An 18,696-nucleotide genomic window follows, 5' to 3' on the forward strand; every position below is an offset into this window, starting at 1 on the left:
AGCCCTTGAGCTGTGCGCTGTAAAGCCAGCAGCCAACAAGGCCAGGAGCAGGGCCTGTGGCCAGGAGGGGAGTCAGTGAGGACACTCTAGGGAGTCCTGATCTCCCCTGGTTCAGCAAACTCCCTTGTTTAGGACTGGAGGGAGGTCCAACATATATTACATTAAAGTTATATGGAAGAAAAACAAGGAGATTTAAAATGTAAATTTCAGGTGTCAGTTTATGGTACATTATTGGATTACCTTAGTATTAATCATCAGTGACCAAATGTTAAGAGGCACAGATTTCAGTATGCTTTATAAAGAGAGATTCACAGATATTTCCTCATCAGCTGGAAGCTCTAATGACTTCAGCTTGCTTAACAGCAAACATGGAATATTATGTATTTTTCTTATGCTATGTGTGGACAAACCTGGGGATCTTACTCAGAATTATAATAATAATTCTCCCCATGTTATGCAGGCTATAAGCAAGGAATCTTTGGGTTCCACTTATCCTAGTTCCTATTCTAAATTCTTGCTGAATCATATAGTTTATTGTTTTACATTTTTTGAAAATTCTTAGATCAGCTTGTGCTACTAAAACAGTTTGCATTTTTCACTTTTCTCTCAGCTTAAACATTGCAATGGCATATTTACATCTTATTTGGAAGTTATGCTTCTGGTTCAATTTTCAGCTATCTCCAGATATGCTGCAGCAAGCCCCAAATAATGCACACACATTTAAGTAGCAAAGATAAATATTTATTTCAATCTGTCTGACAATTCACAAGGTAGAGCTGGTTATATTTTCCTTTTGATTTTTTGAAACTTTGTTTTAGAAATGAAGAAATATTATATTTAAGTGAGTTCAAGGTTTTCTTTCAGCAGAGCACCCATTTTTAAGACTTTAAAATATTCAGACCCCATGTCTGAAGTGGGTTTACACAACACAAGATTTTTTTTTGGTAGAATCTGAGAATATTAAGAAATTAATTCTACTGGAACTATTTAGGAGGTAAGAGTCCTTACTGGACCCTTTAAGATTAAGGTTCATTCTCTTAACCCTAAGTTTAGTCTGACCGTATTCTTACCTACATACTATTTCAAAGAAAAGCTCTAAGACACCAACTAGAACAAGAAATACAAGTCCATTCATTACTACCTTTGGAAAGTACATTGTGATCTTGTGCCCAGAAATTCTAGATAGTAAACTAAAGTACTGAACAGTCTCTCAAGACAACAGGTTTCTAGTTACATTTAACATCTTATTTCTATGATAAATCCTCTACTGATGAAAAGAGTAAAACTTGGTCTCTTTAGAAATATATTCGTTGGTTTCATTCTTAAAGTATACACACTATGAATCTGGACACTGCAAAAATGAGTCAAAGATCTACTAACTGAAATTTCTTTCAGAATAAGTACCTCTTAACAGTTAGAGTTTAAGCTAGGCTCTATTTTTTTAAAAAGCAAAATGTTAGTAAAGTTCTGGTTTTATTTCTATATTTTTCTTGGGTGGAATAGGATAATTAAGGAGAATTACTGTTACTCCATATTTCAGACTGACTTTAAAGCTAATATTTTCAAATTTTTGTATGAATCATTACACAAGATATATTAGTTGCCTTCAAATTTGAAAAAGACCGATCAAATAAAATGTTAGATATAAGTGGAAAGGGTAATTGAAGAGGAAAACGGCAACAGTGAATTGGTTACAGCTATATTCCTGGCTGTAGTCTTCTCCCTCTTTTCAGGCATTACCAATTAAACTACCAGGCTGCCCAATGATACTCATTATTAGGGATGTAAAATCCCATTTAATTAGTTAACTGATTAAATAGGGCCAGACTGGGCTGGGGGCAATGGGAGAGGGGAGAAGAGGAGGCAGCTACAGACTCGCTTCTCCAGCCCAGCCTCTTCTGACCATGCTGAGTTGTTGGCTATCAGGCCACATGGGCTAGGAATCATCTGCTATGTGGCAAAAGAGAGCAGGTAGTCCTTTCCCTCCCCCACACCCACGAAGCTGTCAACTCTCAGCCTGCAAGCCCGTTATTAAATTTGTCTAATCATTCACTGTCCAATGATTTTTACATGAATACACTATGTTGTACAAGTGGAGCAAGGTGGCCAGATGTCTAGACATCTATTGGAAACAAATGCCCCAGCCTCCTTTTTTCCTGGATTCACTTATTACTTTTAAAAGGCACAGGTTGCTACTGCATTTAGTGAGTTACCAGTTATGTTAAGATGTGAAATCTAGCTTTTCACAAGCCTCAGGAAGTAGAGTGTGTAATATCTGGATACCAGGCTCACAGTAATAGCAGATTATACAGTCAGTCCCCGACTTACGCGGATCCGACTTATGTCGGATCCGCACTTACGAATGGGGCTCTTTTGCCCCGGAGGTCAAGGTGGCGGATTGCTGCCTGCGAGCTCCGGGGCGAGAAAGCCCCGTTCGTAAGCTGCTCCCGGTGCCCCTGGTCTGCTGGAGACCGTCTCCAGCAGACCACAGGCACCGGGACTGAAGCCGCAGCCGTGGCGGGGTCCCTCGCCTCTGAGGCTTTGCCAGAGCAAAGCCTCAGAGGCGCGGCACCCCGCTGCCGCTGCGGCTCTCCTCCCCATGTCCCTGGTCTGCTGCAGGGGGGGGGGCGCAGCTAGTGTGCTCCCCTCCCCCGCCCCCAACAGACCAGGCTTTTGTTGTGGACCCTGGGGCAGAGCAGCCGGGGCGCTGCCGATTGGTCCTGCAGCGCCGTTCTGGGCACTACTGGACCAACCCGGCAGCACCCCAGCTGCTCTGCCCCAGGTCCTGATTCAGCCGCTGCTGGTCAGTTTCAGCAGTGGCTGAATCAGGACGCCTGGGACAGAGCAGCTGGGGTGCTGCTGGGTTGGTCCAGTAGCGCCAAGGAGCGAGGAGCGGTGCTACTGGAGCAAACCAGCAGCACCCCAGCTGCTCTGCCCCAGGCGTCCCCAAGTCAGCCACTACTGAAACTGACCAGCACTGACTACAGGAAGCCCCAGGCAGAGTTGCTCTGCCCCAGGCTTCCTGGAATCAGCCACTGATCAGTTTCAGCAGCAGCTGACTTGGGGAGCTTGGGGTTCTTAAGTTGAATCTGTATGTAAGTCAGAACTGGCGGTCAGTTTCAGCAGGGGCTGAATCTGGACGCAAGTTCCGACTTACATACAGATTCAACTTAAGAACAAACCTACAGTCCCTATCTTGTACGCAACCCGGGGACTGCCTGTAATCTATTATGTAAGGTTTATCTGTTCAGCACGTTTGCAAAATAAAACATGCTACTGTATGGACTGTTTTATTTTGGAAGTTTTAAAGCCGTTTATGTAGCTTACAGCTCTTCCAAGCTCTGTCTGTCTGTGTGTGTGTGTGTGTGTGCGCGCTCTTAGTCTGGCTGCTATGATAATTTACAAACCCAGAAAAAAGTTAAAAATAGCCTGGTAGCACTTTAAAGACTAACACCACATGTACATGGTATCATGAGCTTTCATGGGCACAGCCCTCTTCTTCAGATGACCAGAGTGTTGCAAGTCCAAAGCTGGAAGTTGACCAAATTTTTCTGATTTTTTGTTTGCTTTCGTAAGTTAAATAAAACAAATTTCATTAAACCATGAAACAAGACAACCCCTGAAGTTGTTTACAAAAAAAAGGGGGGGGGGGGGGAGAACTGATGGCAGACTTGGTATTTTCAGAGTACCACAGTGTCGCATACTGCATAATGTACTTCATTTAATGTACCTTCCCTAACTTTTTAAAAAATTGTCACTTATACTTGGTAATACACAGAAAATGCCTGATTGCACAAATGGCAAGCAATTGCTACTGAGACAAGATAGGTGAGAGAGTATCTTTTATTGAACTAACTTCTATTGCACATAGACAAAAGCTTTTGAGCTTCCAGAGTTTTTTTTTCCAAGTCTGAGAAACCCTTTCCTCACAGTATCAGAAACAGAAAATTTGAACAGACTATTTAGTGTAAATAGTTAACAGATTTAAATGGACCATTCATGGTGGTGACTCATTAGCATTCCTCCAGAGAAAAGGGGGCGGGGGGAGAAGGGTGTTAGCGGGTTACAGATTAGGGATATAAAATCCCATTTAATTGGTTGACTAGTTAAACATAATGTTTGACAGATTAACCAATTAAAGGGGGAATAGGCCAGAGCTGAAATGGCCCTCCCAGCTGTAGGAAGGTGCTATTCCAGACTGGCTGGAGGAGCTCTTGATTGTGGTGTGCCTGGACCCACTGTGGAAAGGGGCTGCTCTAGCTAGGCTGAAGTGCAGTGTGCTGCTCCAGTCCCTACCAGTTAACCAGAACTTATAAGCAGGGCTCGACAAATAGGCGAGCCGATTACACCCCGGAAGAGCTGGCGTGGAGCGATCTGCACATATGCAGAACAATCTGCACATGTGTAGAGGGCAGAACCGTGTGGTTGGCGAGCAGGGCTCGCTACCGCTCGGTGAGCCCTTCTTATAAGCATTGTTTGCTAAGGGTGATGCTTACCCATCACATCTCTATTACAAATTGTTGTAATAGTCATAAATCCAGGACCTCTGTTCAGGCCATCAGTTTTAATCTTCTGCAAAGTTATGAATTTAAGACCCCAGGCCTATGTTTTGAAAGTGCTCTACAGGTTTCCTTTGATGACAAGTCAGTTACAGAGTGATCACTTTTTTGGTGAGAAATGTTCATGGATGATAGATTTTTTTTGTTTTTCTTATTTTCCTGTATGAATTCATTTGAGGTGTTTTGCTAGACTTGGGAAATCCAGATTAAAGAGTGTCAACCTGTATTTCATTTTTTTAAAAACAGACTTAGCGGGCTGTGCCCCCTGCTTGCTACATTCGTCAATGACCCATCTTTGGGGGCAGGCAAGGCCAGGCCTCTCAGCCCCTAACTCCTGGGGAGGGCCAGCTCCAGCCTTTCATACCCCCACCACTGGAAAAGGGAAGGGAATGGCCAGTGCCGGGCTGGCCCCCCTTTGGCCACCAGAGGTGGCAGCAGCAGCTCCTTGCTGCACTCTGAGGCCCACTGAGGAACCATCGCCTCTGCCAACTTTGGGCCAGGTTCTCAGGCTGCCATCTGCCTGGTGCTCTAGCTTCAATCTGCCCAGAAAGATTAAAGCACCAGCCTTCTGGAGGGAGGGGAGAAAACACTGAGTCCGGTGCTCTAATTTTTGTGTGCATGTGGGAGGGAAACGAGACTGGAGTCTCAGGCAGGTGGCAGCCCGAGATGTTGGCCATTGGCAGGTGGAGGCAGTGGTTCTCTGCTGGGTCCTGGAATGCCGAGGCCCTAGAACACAGCGAGGAGCTGCTGCTGCCAATCTCTGGCCCTCCTGAAGGGGACTTGGGGTCAATGGGGAGTCCTGGGTGCCCCCCTGACGAGTGGTTGGGGGGAAAACCACGAGCCATGGCCACCGCTTCCCCTTCTGGGGACTCTGCTCAAGGGAGGGGGCATGATACAGAGTGACATGGTGTGATCACACTGTCACCATGCAGGAAAAGATTTTTATATAGAGATAAATTGGCCACCAATCAGTAGCCCCAATCCTAGTATGCAGTTTCATTGTACATAAATGTATCCACCAACAAGCTCAATAAAACTTCAACACACCATCAAGAAAGCGCATTAATCTTTCAATCACCATCAAGAAAGCCGAGCCTATATAGGCAAGTCGTTAGTAATATATGTACATTGTTGCAATACGCGATTGCAAGATCATATTGTTCAACAGACTCATTAGCCATTGTAACACAGTTATCAAGCAAACCACATTACTTAAGATACTTGGATCTGGCTTCTAGTGGACTTTTCAAACAGTTAATCAAAACCACTTCCAAACATGTATGTACATAACTCAAAATATGAAAAAAGCTTACCTGTCAGAATTGATTGGTCTACCCTTAGAGTTGTAGATTTGATAGAAGTAATTCTTATATCAGCAGGAACCTTGTCACCAACTATGGATTCAAAACAAAGATTTTAGTTATTCAGTAATGATTTAAGTGCCATCTTATTAACTTTTTGGGAGCTTATCGAGTAACTGCCAAGTGTATTGTTGACAAAAGCTATAGGAAGTGCTTGTAATAATTTGAAATATTTTTACAAATGTGTTATAAAATGTTTTCATTTTTGTTTTTCAGAAATCTGTAAATTTTTGCCAAACAGGGTTATTTATTAGTGCTTATACAAGTCTGAATTATTTTAGCACTTCAAAGAAATTTTATATTTCCATTAAATCACTTCTTAGAACACCTTGAGACAGTTTGGACAGAACATGATCTACTAGAAGCTGAATGTGTTGTAGAAGCAATTGAATATATATTTCAAAACTTTTCCACATACCAAAAAACACAAACTACTGTGGTTTCCAATACTTGCTTCTGGCTTTGAATTTCCCCTCTGTAAAAATTCTTTGCTTACACAATATCGTATTTGGCACAAATGAAATAACTCAAGTTAGTCTTCAACTATCCAAAGATGGGAAAGAGAATTTTCAACATGATCAAATATTTTCTTTTAAATACAAAGGCTACAGTTCCTTCTACCCGCCCTGCTGTAGACATTGGGAGCGTCTTGCAGTTTTAGAATGTGCTAACTACTGCAAGTTTTAATGCTATACTTTGAACATTGTCATGCAGTTGAGGCCAATTTTAGATTTGAATAGTATAATGGCTTAATTTCTATATTGCCTCAAAAAAAATCTGCTAACCATTAAGATACCAAATTCTGAATTCCCATTTGTGAATTGTGATGGCATATTAGATATTTTCTGTCCTGGGATTGACCTTATATGGTCTACCTACTAGATGTTACTGAGTTTGAGAAAGTCCTTTCCATCAAATGCCAGGAACAGTTTTTTAAAAATGTAGCTGAAGAGAGGGAGTAAGTAGAAAAGATGCTCCTGAAGAGGCTAGAAAGTAATAAGCATATGCCCAGAACTATGTACCTGGTTATGCTCCAGCATCTTTACTGGCTCACTCCCTTCCTCCTCCAGCATCTTCATTTGTTTTAAAATCTCAAATGTATTCCTCTTGTTACACCCTCTTATCCTGCTATTCCAGGTTTTCAAGTCACAGAAAAATGAACTGTTGTCACCAACACCATTGAGTGACTCACCCCAAGAAATTGGTTTGGGGAGGCAAATAAACCAAGTTTCAACAGAAACTTGTTACTTTGATTCACATTTCCATTCATCTCTTTATGCACTCCATTTAACAATTTATAATTAATAAGTATAATCTCTATATAAAATCCACTGCTATTCTTAATGAGGAAAAAGTCTTTGAATTTCAATTATTGAGAAATAAAGCATACAAGATCTGAAGGAAACAAAGAATCTGAATACTCGGATCACTAGCTAGTAAGAACTGATCTTGTCAGTGGATGTAATTCATTACAACAGTCCCGCTCTATGTCCCTGCAGTAAAAAGCAAGCTGTAATTCCTGAAGGAACTGCTTATGCAACTAGCAGCAATAGTGCACATAAAGAGAGTAACAGTGTAAGTAAGCCAGGGAGAGTGTTAAAATCAAAGGCTACGTCTACACTTTTCCTAAAGGGGCATGCTAATTTTAAACTTCGTAATAGGGAAATCCGCGGGGGATTTAAATATCCCCCGCGGGATTTAAATAAAGATGTCCGCCGCTTTTTTCCGGCTTGTAGAAAAGCCGGAAAAGAGCGTCTAGACTGGCCCGATCCTCTGGAATAAAGCCCTATTCTGGAGGATCTCTTATTCCTACTTTGAATAAGTAGACGCTCTTTTCCGGCTTTTCTACAAGCCGGAAAAAAGCGGCGGACATCTTTATTTAAATCCCGCGGGGGATATTTAAATCCCCCGCGGATTTCCCTATTACGAAGTTTAAAATTAGCATGCCCCTTTCGGAAAAGGGGCCAGTGTAGACGTAGCCTTAGTGTAGTCCTGTTAATAAGCAGAAACACTATGGAGAAGAGAGAGATGAGGTCTGAGAATAAATTAAATACTATTTTACCTGTAAAAAGCCAATTTTTAAAAATTAATTCTGCACGATATGCTCCATGATCTCAAGAATAAGAACAGTATTGGTTGTAAATTCTCCCTTTTGGTGACAAGCATAAAAAGTATGTATGTATGTAAAAAAAATAAAAGGCCAATACATAACTAAATTCTTTTTCCATTTTGTACCATTGTTGCATGTGAAAACTAATCTAAGATACTGTGCCCTTGAGCAGTGAGAGAAAATAGCATTAGACAAACAATGACCAAGGCCAAAAATGGGAAAACTATTTGAATATGCTCCCCGGATGTCGTGAAGAGGTTTATATGTAGACATATGATAGCAGCTGGTTTTCAGCTATCACAATTCCATAAGAGCAGACGGCTAATACCTCAGCACAGTGTGGTACAGGTCTTGTTAATCTGTATGTGCACACTGTTGCTGTATTTTCAACAGCTGAGCATCTATTAGGATCTCAAAATGTACCAATACATTTGACAAGACTGTATTAGAAGCTGAACTCTTTCCCAGAAACTTTATAGTGACTGTGCGCGCGCACACACTTTAATTGAACAGAACATTTAGGAAAGAATACTTAACGAAGTATCTTCATCTACTAGGTCTGAAGTTCTATATAAAGTTCAGCAAAACTGATCGCAGAAAGCTGATGAAATTTCAACATCAGGATTTTTGCTAGAGCTTTGGTCTGCTAGATTAATGATCTGTTTGCCCATGGAATGAATATTTACTTTAGTCACTAACAATTGTTTTAGGCAAAAGGTACTGTGACCAAGTTAACATTTCATTGTTCTACAGTTTACCAGATTGTCCAAAATGAAACATTTAAGACAGTCATCATGTACACAAACATTAAAGTTGTACTAGTGCCACAATGCAGTACACAGACAGCTTTGACATTTCAGAAATCACTTTGTTTTAGGAGAGTTCTGTTTCCTCCTCTAGATTCACAACCCATTCCTCTAATTCTTCCTCTTCCTATAGAGCACAAACTTCTCTATTCTGCAAATGAGCTAAAAGATTTTAAAGAAATAGAATTTACATAATTCTTTCTAGATTCCAAGTTCTGCACCACACACATCCACATGAATAGGTAACTATGTATTATTTTCATTTTACAGATAGGAAAATAGAGGAAAAAAATGAAGAGACTTGCTCTATGTCACAATCCAGTACTGCAGAGCCAACTTTAAAACTCAGGACTTCAATACCTAATTCAGTGTCTACTCCTCCATCTATTCAAACCCAACACTATGGCCTGAATGAAGGAGTTTAGGTTATAAGGAGAAGTAATTCAAAATATAACAAGCTTTAAGACTACAATCACATTTTCAAACATGTAATGCAATTTACACAAAATTAATCTGATGGACAGCACACAACACTATTTCCCACTCAGCCGGTCTCACTTCCTTTCATTCAACACTGAAAAGAAACCAAGTTCTAATATTTCAGATCGGTTCTCATTGGCTTGCTTAAACTCTAGCATGTGGCCTAAGGATATAGCTTGGTCCTTCTGCAATACCTGCATGGTTTTTGTGGATGATCTGAAACTAGAAACACATTTTGGCGACTGCAAATATGCTACAACATGAGATGACAAAGAAACGACTAGGGTTTGTGTCTGAGAGAGCAATTCCTAAATATTTTCTCCAAATATCTAAAATATTTAAATGCAATTATTTTTCCCCAGGAAAAAAACCCAGTTACAATTGTATGAGATTTTCAATTCTAAAAGCAACCCTACAATCTACAGTATCTTCCCCTTCAGAGGACTGAAAGATTACCTAGATTGCAGTTTTACATAAAGTTCTGATTTGTGCAGATTTGGGCCAAATCCTGCTTACCTGGCTCATACAAGCAATCCCACAGATTTAAAAATGGGGACAGACTATAAAGTAAAGAAAGCAGGATTTCACCCATAAGTCTTTATATCCTCTTCATGCTACTAAAAATGGAATACTTTTCAGTAAAGTTTCAATATAAATCTAGATATGCAATAAAGGGTTTTGTTAAAAAAATCTCATTAGTTAAAATAATAAATGGTTTTAGTTCTACTGTGTATGAGAGAAGTCTATTTTGAAACAAAGCGGACAATTCAGAACATTCAGATTTAAATATGAAAATTTTGAGTTTAATTTCAAATTGATATTCCAACCAAAAATATTGATCAATTAGATATGCAGATCCTGGAGCTTTAATCAGAATCTAGTTCTAACTTTTAAATATCTGAAATTACTTAAACTCATTAAGGTAAGATGGTTATCAGTAATTTTTTCCCCACAGTTAAATTCTTTCTATAGTTCTATTCATTTCATTTTTGCTGTATTTTATTTTCAAGTTTAGAATTGGTTTTCAGGTTACCTATTTTGTTTTGCATCTCCACCCTCATCCCTCCCTATGAACACACAATGCAAAATTTGGTAACTCGGGCCTAGTCCTGCAAACATTTTATACATTTCTCACTTTAAACATTACAGTGAATGGGGATTACATTCATATTTCAAGTTACATGTGAACATAAACGTTTGCAGGTTTGGGATCTTTGATTTTGAGGCCATAGAAAGGGAACTATAATCAATTGTAATATCTAGGTTCTTTGGGGGTGATCACAGATATAAGCTGCAATCCCGTATCATTTAAGTTAATGGTAGATATCCTATTATTTTCAAGCAGGCCCTACTGGTTGAAGACTGCAGCATTATTACACTAAGATCAGGTCTACACTACAGTGGGAAGGTTGATTTAAGATAGCAACTCCAGCTATGTTAATTATGTAGCTGTAGTTGTGGTACCTTAATTCAAGTTTCTGCACAATGTCCACAGCGGGAGACTGAAGGGAGCAAATGCTCCTATTGGCCTTCTTTGGTCCTCATGAGGAGCAGAAGTACTGGCGCTGACAGTGGCATTCCCTCTGAGTCTGATTTAGCGGGTCTTTACTGGATTTGCTAAATCAAATTCTGGAAGACTGACTACAGCAGCAGTGATCTTCCTCATAGTTAAAAAAGCTCAGAGAAACATTCAAATCAGGACCCAGAATTTTACCACAATACACCAGACAGTTTTTTAAGTCTGAACCCCACAAATCTTGGGTATTGTTTAAAGACAAACTAAAAGATGTACGCAGCTAAACATGCCATGTCAGTCACCTTAAAGAGTGAACATCTCTACGCACAACACAACTATGTGTACTGACTTCTCTACCACTGTACCTCAATCTATGGAACCACCTTGTGGGAAGAGAGAGTTTTTTCAATTTCCACAAATATTCAGAATGGGCATATATGTTCACAACCAATGCAACATCTGTTTTCTGATAAAGGAAACCATCAATTAATCAGACATAAACTAGATCACCAATTTTAACATCTGTAGGTCACTGTGATAGAGTGTCTGCACCACACAGTGCTCTCAGGGGTCAACAAAACCCTAAGGAGGCAGTGTAGGAGACAGCCAGTCACAAAAGGGTTTATAGGAGCAAACAGTCGAGGCCGGGCAGGCCCATATCAGAAGAGCTGCAGTATAGAGCAGCCTGAGTGACTCCCTGGAGCATGAGAGGGGAAGACTGGCTCCCTTGCAGGTAGAGAACACCAAGCACCCTGGATAGAGCAATGCTGCAGGGATATACAGGCTGAGGACTTGAGGCAAGAGCCAAGACTGTGCAAGAGCCATGGAGAAGTGGCCCAGGAAAATCTACAGAGGAGGTAGTGGGAACACAGCAAGTCGTGGCTATCTACAGCAGGGCTAGTCAACACACCTGTTTGCAGATTGGCTTTACGGTATTGTTTGGGTTGATATGTGTTTTAGTAATTAACTACCTGGACTGTTGAAGCCAAAACAAAAAAGTAGTCAATAGAATGGTCTTCTATTTGATATGCTTTTTGGAAATTAAACTCCTGGTCTGTCATATTGCTCATTAAAAGTAGTCATATGAGTAGAAATAGAGTAAATATTGCATTTTATTAATATCTGCAGAATTTACTTAAATGGGACCTTCAGGTTCTGTAGTCTTGCCTTAATATTTGTATTCATGCCCATCAGTGTGAAAGAAGCTATTTGCATATATACTTTAGTTGCGGCCCTCGACATGTGCTGCAAGTACCATTGTGGCCCCTGGGCTTCCAAAGTTGAGCAGCCTTGATCTACAGGGTCTCTGGACCAGGATCTGGAATATAGTGGGCAGGCCTGGGTTTCCTCTATGCCCCCACTCAACACTAAAAGAGTGGCTGGACTGAAAGACTGATTGTGTTCCTCCCTGCTTTTTGGGGGACAGTAACATGGAGTGTGGCACAGCCAAAGAGTTGTCTCATGAAAAGGATGCAGTGGCCTTGGGAGTGATGTGGGTCCCAAAAGTAAAAGTCATCATAGCAAGACAACTCCAGAAGCAAGTACACTGGCATACAGAGTTATCCCCCTTGACAACCAGCAGGAGGTGGCACAATGATGCATCAAACCCTGTAGAACATAATGGTGAAGACATTCAGGCTATGTCTAGACTGTAGGCTTTCTGCGCAAGAAGCTTTTGTTGGAAGAGATCTTCCACAAAAACTTCTTGCACAAGAGAGCGTCCACACTGCAAAAGTGCAACAAAAACTTGTGAAAGACTCCAGACTGCTTGATACTCTCACAAGTAAGCAGTGATTGCTATGGAAAGAATGGCCACCAGGGCACCTGTGCTTTTTCCTTTTCCTTCTTGTGCAAAAAGACATTCTTCCTCATAGAATGAGGATTACCAATTGCACAAAAACCCCTCTCATCTTTCAATTTACTTGAGCAAAAACATGCTTGAGGTGTGAATGCTCTGCGAGTTTTTGCAGAAAAATGGCTGTTTCTCTGCAAAAACTCTATAGTGTAGACATAGCCTGAGTCACCCCTGATAGATAAGGACTGAGTGACAGATTCAGAATGTATGACTTTTGCCTCAATACAAAGGGAATTTGAAAGACTGTTTGAGAGACAGTAAGAATGGAGATACAATGGAGCCATAATATGTGGAAGCATATTTTGCTGAGGTTTATGTCCTGCTGGACTGGATTCCAAGGCTGAAACCCCTGTCAATGTGGTTGACAAGCAGCTTCAGGTACTCAGGCCCCAACAGAGACAGTGGGAAACACAAGAGTGCTTGTGGAACTACAGGTCTCAGTTAGCTGAGCAACAGTTTTATAATAAACTGCTATAGGAATGGGCAGCACTCGCCAAGCAGCAGCGAGCCCCGCTCGCCAGCAGCACGGTTCTATGAGCTGCGCATGTGCAGATCGCGCAGTGCTGGCTTGTAATCTACTCGCCACGGGTGAGTAGTTTACATGATTTGTCGAGCCCTGGGAATGGGTAGGTAGAGGCCAAAGAACAAGCAGGGAAACCAGGCACCACGATTTGGAGGCTAGTGGCAGGGCTGTGCAAATGTTACATCTGCATGTGAAAGGACATTGGAAGGGAGAACGTACTGATTGGGATGGGGAACAAAAGCTTCATTCAAAAAAGCTCCACCTGTGAGAAGAGGGCGGGGGTAGGTCTTGCAGTAGAAGTACCTGAACCTAAGTTGCAAAGTCGAGGCTAGCTCAGAGGAAGGAGATAAGCAAGGAAAGGACAATAGGAGGCCTCTGGCAAAGGGAAAGTACAGGACTTGCTTCTGGTTCCATGAGGGTCATGTAAAAAGGCCTCGCCTCCTTAAGAGAAAGAGGAATAGGCAAGTGATGCCTGGGTGCCAAGCTGGGTCAGACTGCCCAGAGTGATGGAGCAATGAAGACTAGGGGCCTGGCAGGGAGCCATCTCCCATACCAGCAAGTGGTGATTGTGAAGTGGTAGATATAAACAGGAGACCCACACACTGGAAGAGAGAAGTGGGTTGCTCCTCTCAGTAGAAAACCTGAGACAGGAGAGGGATAACCTGTGGCCCTACCTGCAAGGGAATCTGGGAAAGCAGAAATACTTTCCTCCTCACGACAGGGCAGTCTAAAGGGGGAGGTTGTGTGTTGGGACATCTGCCCCATACTGGGATCTCAGGGTTTAGAGCCCCTAGGGAGGTTGTGCCAGAGACAGCCAATTACAGAAGCGTTTATAAGAGCAGACAATTAGGGCCAGGCAGGACTATGTAAGAAGAACTGCAGTATAGAGCAGCTTGAGGGATGCGGAAATGGTTAGCTTGCAGGTGAAGGGCAGCAAGCATCCTGGCTAGAGCAGTGCTGCAATCAGAGACTGAGGGAACTAAAGGCAATTTGTAACAGGCTGCAGATATCTGCAGGCTAAGTCCTGGGGAAAGGGGAGAAGAAAAGAGGTTGCTCGGGCTGCAGCGGCCCAGGGAGAGTAAAGAGGTCAGAGGGGACACAGCAAGACGCTGTCATCTACAAGGTTCCCGTAGCTGGGATCTAGTGTAGTGGATTGACTCAGGTCTATCCCCTCCCCGCCACACACTTGCCATCGAGGAAGTGGGTGGACTGAAGGACTGAAATGTTGTCCTTTATCAGACACACACATGGAGTCTGACATAGCCAAAGGGCTCTGTCACGAAGAGAACACAGTGGTCCTGGCAAAGATTAGGGTTGCCAGATTGTTTCAACAAAAATACCAGACACACTTGACATTACATCACAATCAACATTACATCTTATTTAGAAAAGACTGGACATTTCTATTTTCTCAATTTGTTTCCCGAACAGAAAGCTCAAATACTGGACTGTCCAGTTCAAAACCGGACACCTAGCAAAGATGTAGTCAGAAGTGATGATAATAAATCACCACCAGAAGAGGGCACAGCAGCATAAGAGCTAATCACCAGAACAGTTGGCAGGAGGCGCTCCAGTAGTGAGTCAAACCTTGTCATATTGGTATGAATTGGATATCAGTAAAGCTAGCACCAAAGAGCTATATATCCCTACCATCAGTCGAAGGTTCCCACTATCACCATACTTTCATGTACTACCCAGAAAGACACCTCTCATTGATGCAATACTTAAAAGTTCCTAATTCCTATCTAATAGAAGTAAAAAGATTAATTATAGTACTTTAGGCTAGAATATCACCCAACAAACCATGTATTTAACATTAGTCTGAACAGATTTAAAAGTAGATTGGTAAACATTCAAAGTTCAATCCAGTTGGAGCCTAAAAGGTAAAACCAATACCACTTGGACTTTAGTTTGAATTCCAGATCCATATTACACTTTTGGGGTCCACAATGAATTTGGTGGAGTCAAGCTAATAAACTTAGACGAGGCTGTGGGGGAGCCATGATTATCTCCCAAATTCTACATATTTTAAACAGTCTACTTTTAGTATTGATTTACAGTGAAAAGTTTAGACATTCAGAACACCTTAGGAAAAGCCATTTCACCACCATTAGACAACATAATGGCTCCTCAAGAATGCAGTTTTGTTTTATGTATTTAGACAATCCTCACACATTAGGGAGCCTTAAGATACATAGTCAGAGCTGTTAATGGTGTTTGGTTAACCAGATGTTTCTAATTCCTGAAACGAAAGCTTGCCAAGAAGTGTCAAGGATTATATTACTAGGTACTTCATACAAACATAACCCCCTCCCCCCATACAAATCCTCAAAGTTGAATGAGTAGATAGCCTCAGCACATTAGTGACAAAACAGAATTCTAAATCCCTGAAGATGCAGCAACACTGATTTCATATGGAATAAAAAAGCTTTTTGGAAAGAATCTTGTTTACAGTGCTAAGTATAAATAATTTAATAATTTCAGTCTCTTCAGTGAAGCTCAAATATGTCAAGTATCACCATAAATATTTATATTTGTTAACAATTGTAGGTCCAAATTAATTCTACTGAACGGTAGGTTAAGTGTCCATATTATCAATTAAAAAAGAAAGTTATTCCCTGTTACAGGTTTTCAACCAAACCTAACAATCTATACGTGGGAATATTTATGCTTTTAGAAGTAATAAAATCCTGATGATTGCAGTTCTATGCCTACAGTGAACAGCCTTAATTTTTTTCATGTTTGCATATTCTAGCTGTCTGCAAAATATCTTCTATACACAGAATAATGAATACTGTTAAACTACAAAAACAAAAGTTTATGTATACCCACTCCTATAAAACAAAACTTTCACAAGAGACTGGACTTAATTCTTCCCCTCATTCTTAAGGAGAATAGTCATGCACGGACCATGCAAGGTCTGAGCAGAGAGAAAAATCAAGACTTATCCTAAATGATATATGATAAATAAGGCCACCAATAACACGGTCTTTTGAGGAAGGAAGAAGATTATAACAATGGCAGTCCCTTCAGTTCTAACTATGCTAATATTGTTGCAATTACTAGCCACGAAGACAAATATAACAGTATGGCTGCATCTAGACTGGCAAGTTTTTCCGCAAAAGCAGCTGCTTTTGCGGAAAACCTTTCAAGCTGTATACACTGGCCACTTGAATTTCCGCAAGAACACTGACGATCTAATGTAAGATTGTCAGTGTTCTTGCGCAAATACTATGATGCTCCCACTCAGGGATAAGCCCTCTAAGTGCAAATGCTTTTGCGCAAGAGGGCCAGTATAGACAGGTAAAAACTGTTTTGCGCAAAAAAGCCCCGATGGCGAAAATGGCGATCGGGGCTTTCTTGCGCAAAGTCGCATCTAGATCGGCATGGATGCTTTTCCGCAAAAAGTGCTTTTGCGCAAAAGCATCTGTGCCAATCTAGATGCTCTTTTCCGCAAATGCTTTTAACGGAAAAACTTTTCTGTTAAAAGCATTTGCGGAAAATCATGCCAGTCTAGACACAGCCTATATGTTTGTGAGATATAGAGGTATGGATTACTACATTTAGGTTGAATTCTAAAGATGGGATACTAAAATAATTTTCATCTACAAGCTTTGTACCTGTGTTTTTATTAATTATACTACAATTAAACTTGTACAATGCGCACAAGTTTGATTATCCTATGTGAATGTGTTTTAATATTAGAGGGATGGGATTTTTGGGAAAGAGGTAGAACCCATATTACCAGGAATCCCAAAGCAATCATTAATATAATATAGTGATAGGAATAAGCGGTCAGTTTTCAGAATGGAGAGAAGCAACTAGTTGTGTCCCCCCAGGGGTTTTTACCAGGACTAATGTCCTATTCAACATATTCATAAATAAACTGGAGAAAAGCATAATCCAATGAGGTAGCAAAATGTGCAGATCAAGCAGTTTGGTATCAATATGTTTTAAGTCCACAGTAGACTAAAAAGAGCATCAAAAGAATCTCACAAAGCTACGTGAGTGAGCAAAACAGTGGCAGCTTAAATTTAATGTTGATAAATGCTAAATAATGCATATTGGAAAACATAATCCCAACTATACATTTATAAAATGATGGGATTAAATTAGCTGTTAGCATTCCAGAGAGATCTTGGAGTCATTGCGGATAGTTCTCTGAAAACATTCATTCAACGTGCAGCGGCAGTCAAAAAACCAAAGGGAATGTTGGCAATCATTAAGAAAGGGATGCCTAGGACAGAAAATATCATACCGCCTCTATATTAATCCATGGTACACCTAGGTCTTGAATACTATAGTTGCCTCATTCTTCAGAAGCTAAATAACTAACATTTGACAGACATTTTCCAGTGAATATCAGTCTGCACACTAAGGATGTTAAGAGGCAATTTGTATCAACTACACGATTAGTCAATAAAGGAAGGTGCTCCACCCCATCTCACACCGGTCCAGGAGCTACTCCTGCTGCAACTCTGCAGTTTGAATGTACTAGGAGCCAGGTACGCAGGCATCCTGGCTCCCACTAGACTTAAGTGGCAGAGCTCCAATGACGGCAGATCCCGGACCAGCATGAGCCAGGAGAGATCTGGGACTGTCGCAGCTCAGCATTTTAAATGTAGTAAGAGCAATGCAGCTGCCTGGCTTACTACATTTAAAATGCTGAGCTGCCACAGTCCTGGACTAGGACAAGCTGGGACTGGTTGGTCCTGGCTCATGCTGGGACCAGCAGCCCCTGATCATAGTAGCCTGGGCAGGCTGTGGGCATATTCTGCTCCAGCAGCAGCCCCTGTCTAGGGCCAACTTAGGCCACCACAAACAGGAGTTCCTGCTGGAGCAGCCTTTGTCCACAGTGAGTTTCGGCCCACTGCGGACAGAGACTGATTTGCAGCAACTTCCTTATCCCCCCTCTCCGCTATCAGAGGCAGCAAGTGGACAGTCAGCACCACAGTGTGCTGAGGGCAGGGGGGGAAGAGGGGCCGGCTTTTAAGGCAGCTCCACCAAGCAACAGCTCCTGTTACCCCCCTGCTGCCGCTGACACAAAAGGCAGCAAGGGAGTTGAAGGAAGTAGAGTACTCAACTCAACTACTTGCTTACAGCCTTACTGCACACTATTCAGCAGGATATTTTGGCTGTGTCAGAGGTTCTCTAATACTTCAGGGACTGTTCTGAGACATGAGGTTTGAACCTAACCTCATTGTAAACACCACTGAAGTCATTTGAATTATGAGGTTGAAGCTAGAGATGTGAACATGTACACTTTTAAGGCAGCTTCCCGTGCTTATCAGCTCCTGCAAAGCTGCCTTCCCTGCCTCATGGTGCGAGCTCATGCTCGCAGGAGTCAGCTTAAAAGCTGGCTCTCCTTGAGTACCAGCTCCTGCCTGTTCTACCTTCCCTCCACCCCACGTGTAAAGTGTGTAACTGCTTTACATTTCAGCAGTTATAAGTTTACAAAAATGAATGTTAAACAAATTAACATCCCT

The 18,696-nt window shown here is 41.6% G+C and overlaps 1 protein-coding gene across 3 annotated transcripts in view; it reads right to left on the reverse strand.

Moving 5' to 3' along the window:
* Nucleotides 1-18,696, reverse strand: part of ATP2A2 (ATPase sarcoplasmic/endoplasmic reticulum Ca2+ transporting 2) — a 102,366-nt gene that overhangs the window by 40,740 nt on the left and 42,930 nt on the right. For all 3 annotated transcript variants that reach the window (XM_075898597.2, XM_075898596.2, XM_075898595.2), the window contains exon 6: nt 5,873-5,953. In XM_075898597.2, coding sequence (XP_075754712.1) covers nt 5,873-5,953 — 81 coding nt within the window. The remainder of the gene's footprint in view (nt 1-5,872; nt 5,954-18,696) is intronic.

Source organism: Pelodiscus sinensis, chromosome Z, assembly GCF_052426305.1.
Source record: "Pelodiscus sinensis isolate ZL-2025 chromosome Z, ASM5242630v1, whole genome shotgun sequence".
Lineage (NCBI taxonomy): Eukaryota > Metazoa > Chordata > Testudines > Trionychidae > Pelodiscus > Pelodiscus sinensis.